This window comes from Corvus brachyrhynchos, unplaced genomic scaffold, assembly GCF_000691975.1.
Source record: "Corvus brachyrhynchos isolate BGI_N302 unplaced genomic scaffold, ASM69197v1 scaffold197, whole genome shotgun sequence".
Classification (NCBI taxonomy): Eukaryota; Metazoa; Chordata; class Aves; order Passeriformes; family Corvidae; genus Corvus; species Corvus brachyrhynchos.
Window position 1 is genome coordinate 198,450 of NW_008239108.1, and position 8,829 is coordinate 207,278.

At 55.0% G+C, this 8,829-nt stretch overlaps 1 protein-coding gene across 1 annotated transcript in view; it reads right to left on the reverse strand.

The window, feature by feature from the left end:
- PPP6R2 (protein phosphatase 6 regulatory subunit 2) overlaps nucleotides 1-6,767 on the reverse strand; it is a 45,147-nt gene extending 38,380 nt beyond the window's left edge. The window contains exons 1-2 of the mRNA XM_017739382.1: nucleotides 6,635-6,767; nucleotides 2-175 (exon numbers count right to left, since the gene is read on the reverse strand). Of these exons, the coding sequence (XP_017594871.1) occupies nucleotides 2-151 (150 nt within the window). The 5' untranslated portion in view covers nucleotides 152-175; nucleotides 6,635-6,767. The remainder of the gene's footprint in view (nucleotide 1; nucleotides 176-6,634) is intronic.
- Nucleotides 6,768-8,829: the final 2,062 nt, after the last annotated feature.

The window sequence follows — 8,829 nt, forward strand, 5'->3', positions numbered from 1 at the left end:
CGTCATCCTCGTCCATCAGCTCCTCCAGGGTCACATCCTCCTTGTCCAGCAGCTTGTCCACGTGTGACGTTGTGTTCAGATCAAACTTCCAGAACATGGTGATGGGACACGACTGGCTGGGGGCGGGAAAGCACCGGTTACTGCTCCACATCCCGCCCGGATCATCACGGAATCGCTGAGGTCGGAGAAGACCTTTAAGATCATCGAGTCCAACCATCAACCCCATCAACCACCAAATCAGGTGCTCAAGTGCCACGTCCACACATTTTTTAAACACTTCCAGGGATGGGGACTCCGCCACTGCCCTGAGCAGCCCCTGCCAGTGCTTTCCAACCCTGCTGGGGAAGGAATTTCCCCACCATCCACCCTGCCCCTCCCCTGGCCCAGCCTGAGGCCGTTCCCTCTCTCCTGTCCCTGTTCCCTGCGAGCAGAGCCCGACCCCCCCGGCTGCCCCCTCCTGTCAGGGACTTGTGCAGAGCCACAAGGTCCCCCCGGAGCCTCCTTTGCTCCAGCCTGAGCCCCTTTCCAGCTCCCTCAGCCGCTCCTGGGGCTCCAGCCCCTCCAAGGCTCTCCTGAGGCACTGCACTCTGTACCTCCCATTTCCATCCTCTCCTCCCCCAACCCTTGTTTGCCCTTTGGTTATCCCAATTTTTCCCAGTGTCAGTTCTATTAACAATGCTTTTCCACTTTGCTTTCCCAGTGCCTGGAATTTTAGAACAGCTGTGGGTTACACCAAACCAAGGCACTGTTCAGACCATCCTTAAGAGACTCTTCCAGGGCTCTTCCACTTGCTTAACATTTTATCTTCCAATTCTGCCCTTCACCATCACAGCTCAGCTCCTCGACAACCCTTCACAATCCTGCTTGGGCCACAGGACCAGGTACAGAATTCAGGGAATCATGGAATGGCTGGGTGGGAAGGGAGCTCAGAACCCCTCCAGTGCCAGCCCTGCCATGGCAGGGACACCTCCCACTGTGCCAGGCTGCTCCAGCCCCAATGTCCAGCCTGGCCTTGGCCACTGCCAGGGATCCAGGGGCAGCCCCAGCTGCTCTGGGCACCCTGGGCCAGGGCCTGCCCACCCTCCCAGCCAGCAATTCCCAATTGCCAATCTCCCATCCAGCCCTGCCCTCTGGCACTGGGAAGCCATTCCCTGGCTCCTGGCCCTCCAGCCCCTGGCCCCAGTCGCCCTCCAGCCATCAGCACTCGAACACCAGGCAGTGGCTGTCGCTCCGCAGGGATGTGGATGATGGCACAGCTCCCTCCAGACCCATCCCGGGCAGTGCCAGCGCTGGTCACACACACCCTGCACACGGAGTCCCTGGGCTGAGCCATGTCCCTGTGCCACTTTCCCAGATGATCCGACAGCACCAAATGATTCCACAGCCAGGAATCACAGGGCTGTTTGTAACCTAACCCACATCCCCGTTTCCACATGCTGAACTCTATCCATCCATTCCTTTGGCTTTTTCCAGCATCCAAAAATGTCCCCATGCCTGATCCTCCACCAGTCCCACTCTGCATATCCTCAGCTACAGCACAGCTGGGACACTGTGCTCTTAAAAACCCCTTTTCCCTCCAGGAATGACACTGAGGGGCCTCTGCTTTCCAGCCACCAGAGCAGGGCCTTGCAAAAGGCTGAAGACACCAATTTTTCCATTAGATTTTAAATCACTGGGTCCTTCATGGTGTTAACTTCCACACTGACACTCTGAGTGAAGCACTTACAGCAATCAGGACATGGAACAGGGGAAAAACTTTGAGTTTCTTTTACACTTCGGGTTTTTCCCACCCAGAATCCTGGGGGCAGCTCTGGAGAGCTCTGGAGGGGCTGGGGCGTGTCCAGGGAATGGAGCTGGGAAGGGTCTGGAGCCCCAGGAGCGGCTGAGGGAGCTGGAAAGGGGCTCAGGCTGGAGCAAAGGAGGCTCAGGGGGGACCTTGTGGTGGCTCTGCACAAGTCCCTGACAGGAGGGGGCAGCCGGGGGGGTCGGGCTCTGCTGCCAGGGAACAGGGACAGGAGAGAGGGAACGGCCTCAGGCTGGGCCAGGGGAGGGGCAGGGTGGGTATTTGGGAATTTCCCCATGGAAAGGGTGCTCAGGCCTTGGCAGGGGCTGCCCAGGGAGCTTTGGAGTGCCCATCCCTGCAGGTGTCCAAGGAATTCCTGGAGGTGGCACTGAGGGCTCTGGGCTGGGGACAAGGTGGGGATGGGGCAGAGCTGGGACTGGATGGGCTGGGAGGGCTTTTCCAACCTCAGGATCCTGGGATTCTGGGATTTCAGCACTGAATTTGGGAGTTGGGAGCAGCCATCTGAATGTTCAACCTACGTGACACCGCAGTGACAGCGCTGCTGGGCTCGGTGTGTTCCTCACAAACTGTTCTCTGGGTATTTTTAACCATCTCAGCTTGGTTATAAATTCACCGAGGGAAAATCTGGCACCAAAGGCTTTCACTGAAGGAGGTTTGGGGGCTCAGTCAACCCAAATGCAGAAATATTCCCTCCACAGGTGTGGAATCCACATGGAAATCTCACCTTCCAAACTGACACCCATTGTAAACCTGGCAATTCCACAGCTTTCCTGAACTTTTTATGCATCTCTAGGAAAAGCTGCCTGACCTTCCCTGGTCGATGGTGAGGGGCTCAGGCTGGAATTCCCAGAGCAGCTGGGGCTGCCCCTGGATCCCTGGCAGTGGCCAAGGCCAGGCTGGACATTGGGGCTGGAGCAGCCTGGCACAGTGGGAGGTGTCCCTGCCATGGCAGGGCTGGCACTGGAGGGGCTCTGAGCTCCCTTCCCACCCAAACATTCCAGGACTCTCTGATTCCATGGGATCTGCCACATCTCCCATCTCAGTACTTTAATTTAGGTCACTCTTGTCACCAGTAAAGCAGAAATATTTTCCCTTTTTCAGGTGGACACTCAAAGCCCTTCCCAGCTGCTCATTTTATTTCTGGAATATCCAACAAGAGCAAAACCCGTGAGGGCTCCAGGAGAGCAGCTCTGTGTCAGAACCTGCTGCTGCCTCTGGAGCTGAGCTGCCTTCCAGGGAGCATCTCCACAGCTGACCCAGGGAAATTCCAGTGCCACCCCAACCCCTGTGTGTGCCACCAAGGCTCTGCAGGGAGCTGCAGCGCTGGGAAGGAGGAGAGAGGCTGCAGCCAAGGAGAGCCCCCGTCAACCCCTGCTGGCACCAGGCTCTGGGACAGCTCCTTAACAGCAGCAATTAAAGATCCTCTGTGTGGGCACCAAAGGCTCAGGGAATGCTGGAATGGTTGGGTGGGAAGGGAGCTCAGAGCCCCTCCAGTGCCAGCCCTGCCATGGCAGGGACACCTCCCACTGTGCCAGGCTGCTCCAGCCCCAATGTCCAGCCTGGCCTTGGCCACTGCCAGGGATCCAGGGGCAGCCCCAGCTGCTCTGGGAATTCCAGCCCAGCCCCTCACCATGCTCCCAGCCAGGAATTCCTGCCCAAGATCCCATCCATCCCTGCCCTCCTTCAGTCTGAGGCCATCAGGGAAGGGGATTGCTGTAGGTGTCTCTGGGCCTCACCGGGATTAAAGCCCCACTGTCGCAGCACAGCAGCACCGGTTTCCAAGCCACAAATTAATTCCTGTTCATGACCAAAAGCAGTGTTGGGGTGTTGAACTTGTTTGGGACAACGCAGGAGATGTTTCATCTCCCTCTTCCGACACAGAATTCCAAAACTAACAAACCCTGCCTCCTCAGGGCTGGGAATATTCAATTCCCTGCCAACAAAATTCCAGCTGGGTTTAGAAAAAGTTCCAACAGTTAATGCACTTGCTGTTAAAAACCCCAAACAAGGGACCCCTTTTGCCACCACTGCTCTGTTCCATTCTTCTTCTCCTTCTCCATCTGCTCAGGAGCTGGTGGGGGGCATTTTATTTTGTTTTGGTTTATTTCATTTCATTTTATTGTATTTTATTTTATTGTATTGTATTTTATGTTATTGTATTGCATTGCATTGTATTTTATGCTATCTTATTGTACTGTATCTTATTTTATGTTATTTTACTGTATTGTATTTTATTTTCCACCCTCCCCAGAGCCGTGTGGGTGCCTCCTCCCTGTCCTGGACAGCTCCTGCCCCAGGCTGCTCATCTGCATGAAGGACAAAATCAACGTTTTACACAAAGCGCTCTGAGCCGGGGGAGCTGCTGGCTGGCAATTCCAACGGGGAATTTGTCCTTTTATTCTTTCTTTCCCGTGGATGTCTCCCAGCTTCCTGCCGCCGGCAGCCCCCAGGGAACGGCTTGTCCAGCACATCCCAAAGGCTCCCTTCGGCAGCTCCGGTGGGAACAGCAGGAGAGGGCCCTTGGTGCTGGTGACAGGGGCTCCGTCCCAGGTGACTCCGTGGCCTTGGAGCCTTTCCAGCCCCCCTGATCCCAGGGCTCCGTGAGTACCCCGGCCCTGGACTGGTGTGATTTCTCCCAGGGTTATTCCCAGTCAGTTCTGTGTCACCAAGGGCTCCCTGAGCCTCAGCAAACACAGGCACAGACCAAACACCCACAGCGCTTCCCAACCTTTCCGAAATGCTCCCGGGACTCCAACACCAGGAAAAGTGAACATGGAGGGGCAGGAACCGCCCAGGCAACTCCTCCTGGAAAGCAGGACAAAATTCCCAAGATTTACTGATTTTTTAGGCCCATTTAAGACCATTCCTGCTAAAATAAAACACTGAATGTTTTCCATGAAGTGGGAACACGTGGAGGTGCTGAGGGAAGGACGTTCCCAAAAAGAGTTTCAGGATCCTTCTGCCATCCCAGGAACATCCAGTACAAAATCCGAAAGCCAAGCCCAACTCCAGCAGCTCTGGCCCCGCTGAACAGGTCCCAGTTCCACCCAGGGTGGATTTTAGCCCGCACAGACACAGCTTCCTGATGGGAACATTAAGCTTACTTCTTTTCCTTGCCAAGTTTTAATACAAAATCTCCCTTATTTCTTCCAGAAGAATAAATAATTTTAAGCTTTGCTACACAAAGCAACACAAAATACCCCAAAACGTAGAGAATTCCCTCCAATTTCAGTATGGGAAGAAGTGTGGAGCACACCAGGACCACACATCCATCCAAGAGCTCTCCGCCTTTAATCCCAGTTACCCAGTAACACTTATCCAGCTCCAGGGAATAAAATCTCACTTTTCTGAACAAAAAAAAATGAACCTGAAGCCCCAAACCAGCTTTTTCAGCAAACTGCTCCACCACTGGAAAATCCACCTGGAAAACGCAGATGGACAAGGCTAGGCTGATCCATGGCTCAGGTGAATTCCCACTGAAGGCTTTGGCATGGAATTCCCAAATAGCTTTAGAGCAAAACTCCCTCACTTTGGTGACTCAGCAGCTGGATAAAGATAAGAAATGAATCAACAGCAAATTAGGAATAGGAAAAGGCACAGGCAGGTCCCAAACCAGGGCCAGTGGATTTGGGAGTGATCCCAGAAGAAAGAGGAATAGCAGGGAATCAACACCTGCTTGGGACACAAAAATTAATTAGGCTGAGCCTACCAAAGCTGTCACAAGCACAGGGCTGCTCCCAGCCCCAATGTCCAGCCTGGCCTGGCCACTTCCAGGGATCCAGGGGCAGCCCCAGCTGCTCTGGGAATTCCATCCCGGCCCCTCACCACCCTCCCAGCAGGTATCCCTTCCCAAGATCCCACCGAACCATTCCCATCTGTGCATCTTTAACTCATCCCCTGTTCCCATGGGAGAACTTGTTTTACATCAAATCTCTCCCTTTGGAACATTAGGGAAACTTTTCCCAACGAAATTCCCAACAGGAAGATGCCTGAGTCAGCTGACCCACTGCTGGCACTGGGAAGGATCCCACTGCTCCCACACCTCCAGGGCATCCCAGGGCAGCGAACCCCAAAAAAAAAATGCCTGCTGCAGGAAAGGGCAGCTGCTCCTGTGTGCCTTGAGCTGCTTTGCTGCACGGTTCCCATTCCTCCCCTCGGGAGCTCGGGTGAGAGATCCCGGCCTGTTCCCTCTCCCTGCCCGTGACGAGTGCACAGTGTGGCACTTGCACAGGGAACTTCCCGGAGCAGCCACAGCAGTGCCCAGGAGAACAGGGACACAGCAGTTCATCCTCTTCCCAGCAATCACAAACCTGAGCTCAGGTTCTGAGAGGCACTTCCCAGCTGAACCTGGGTTTAGGAAGGATCCTGCCCAGCACACCGTGAATCCCAGGATCCCTGAGGTTGGAAAAGCCCTCCCAGCCCATCCAGTTCAAGCTGAAGAAGACTCCAGGAAGAAAAGGGAAATGCTCCAGGGAGAGCTGAGAGCCCCTTGCAGGGCCTAAAGGGGCTCCAGGAGAGCTGCAGAGGGACTGGGGCCAAGGCATGGAGGGCCAGGAGCCAGGGAATGGCTTCCCAGTGCCAGAGGGCAGGGCTGGATGGGAGATTGGCAATTGGGAATTGCTGGCTGGGAGGGTGGGCAGGCCCTGGCCCAGGGTGCCCAGAGCAGCTGGGGCTGCCCCTGGATCCCTGGCAGTGTGGCTGGACATGGGGGCTGGAGCAGCCTGGCACAGTGGGAGGTGTCCCTGCCATGGCAGGGCTGGCACTGGAGGAGCTCTGAGCTCCCTTCCCACCCAACCATTCCAAGATAAAAAGACAGGAAGATGTTCCTACCTTCAGTAGAAGGTACTTCAAACGTGAAATCTCCTCCACGGACAGAGAAACATTTGGGTTACAGTTCCTGGAATAGACCCAGCTTCAGGAAATGGTTTTCATCCAGTGTGAATTCCTTCGCAAGCTTCCAATCCTGGAAAAGATTTTTAAAGTTACCAATTACCAAAGGTACCTGAGGGCCAAAGGTTTTTATTTTCTTCCCTAAATGAACTTCCACAGAACCTCTCTGCACAAAGGAAAATCGTAGGGACTGACAGCCCCTGCCAAGCCATCACCATGGGGTCACACAGGATCCTCCCAGGTATCCCAGTTCCCCCCTCCTGCAGCACTGGGCAAAGGTGAACTTCTTTGGAGTGTTCAGGGCAAGGCTGGATGAGGCTTGGAACAACCTGGGATGGTGGAAGGGGATCACAGAGGAAGCAGTGACAGAGCCAAGCCTGGCTCAGCCCCTGAGCTGCCCCACAGCTCCAGAGCTGGGCTTTAACCAATCTCCTCAACTCCAGGAACTCTTGGTGTGCTGTGGGGATACACCCAAACCAAAACCAACCAGCAGAAGGTCCCTGCATCAAATGGAAGTTAAATTTAATGTGAAAATAAATGGATTTCCTCATCTTCCAATCTGTGATTAGTTAACTGGAGGTACAACATCAAGCAAAACCAAGGGCACTGATCTGAACAAAAACTGCTCAGGATTTTATTTCTAAGCTTTGATGCCTTTTTCCCTGGAATTTGTGCCCAAAAGTCTTTCACAGAGTCCAGGATTCAGGGAGGCTGGAAAAGCCCTCCCAGCCCATCCAGTCCCAGCTCTGCCCCATCCCCACCTTGTCCCCAGCCCAGAGCCCTCAGTGCCACCTTCAGGAATTCCTTGGACACCTGCAGGGATGGGCACTCCAAAGCCCCCTGGGCAGCCCCTGCCAAGGCCTGAGCGCCCTTTCCATGGGGAAATTCCCAAATACCCACCCTGCCCCTCCCGGCCCCAGCCTGAGGCCGTTCCCTCTCTCCTGTCCCTGTTCCCTGGCAGCAGAGCCCGACCCCTGCCATGAGTAGGGACACCTCCAGCAAGAACCTCAACAATTCTCTGCTGAGCCACAAATGCTGAGAGTTCTGTAAAATTCTGCACATCTCTGGTTTAAATGGACACTGAAGCTTTGGAGAGCTCGAGGCTGGAAGAGCCACGGAGGAACACATGGAATTCTCACAACACACAGAAGCTGCTCCAGGGACAGGGAGCAATGGGGGGTGGAAGGGAGAACTTGTCTTGTTCTCAGTTGGCTTTGCATTCCACAATCAGGGAACCCTGGAATGGTTGGGTGGGAAGGGAGCTCAGAGCCCCTCCAGTGCCAGCCGTGCCATGGCAGGGACACCTCCCACTGTGCCAGGCTGCTCCAGCCCCAATGTCCAGCCTGGCCTTGGCCACTGCCAGGGATCCAGGGGCAGCCCCAGCTGCTCTGGGCACCCTGGGCCAGGGCCTGCCCACCCTCCCAGGGGGGATTTTTTCTGAATATCCAGCCTGAACCTCTCTCTGTCAGTTCTCACACGTGCTGCAGGTCCCCGCAGGCTGGGACACGGAGCAATCTGGCCTGGCCGACCCCAGCAAGCCCCGAGCTGCAGCACATCCTCACAGGAACTGCTCTGGAGAGCCTCTGGGGACACCCCGGACACAGCAGCACTCCCTGTGTGTGCCACCACCCCGTGTCACTGCTGTGTCACCAGGACACATCTGCTGGCCAAGGGACATGCCTGGTGACACCAGCAGCTGCTGGTGCTGTTCCTCAGGAGCGAGGGGCTGACGCAGCTCCTGGTGATCAGAATTCCTTCACATCCAGCATCATTCCCACGTCAGCAAAACCTCCCCAAGGTGTCAGGACCAACAGGGCAAAAGGAATGGAGCCATTTCTCCTTCTGGAAGGAGCAGTGGCCAAACGCCCAAAGAACTCACCCAAAGTTTAGTGGGAGCAAAATCCAAAGGAGTTCAAGAGGCTTCTGAGCTGCAGCTCCTTCCATGGGACAGCAGCTGGTCCCAAATATCCCAAATATACACAAAGAGCTGTGGCTGTCATTGCAAAGGCACAGTCCCAAAAACACGAACAAATTAAAAATATCAGTCAAGAGTGAAAGTCTATTTTGTATAAATCACAGAACCCTGGAATGGCTGGGTGGGAAGGGCCCTCCGAGCCCCTCCAGTGCCGGCCCTG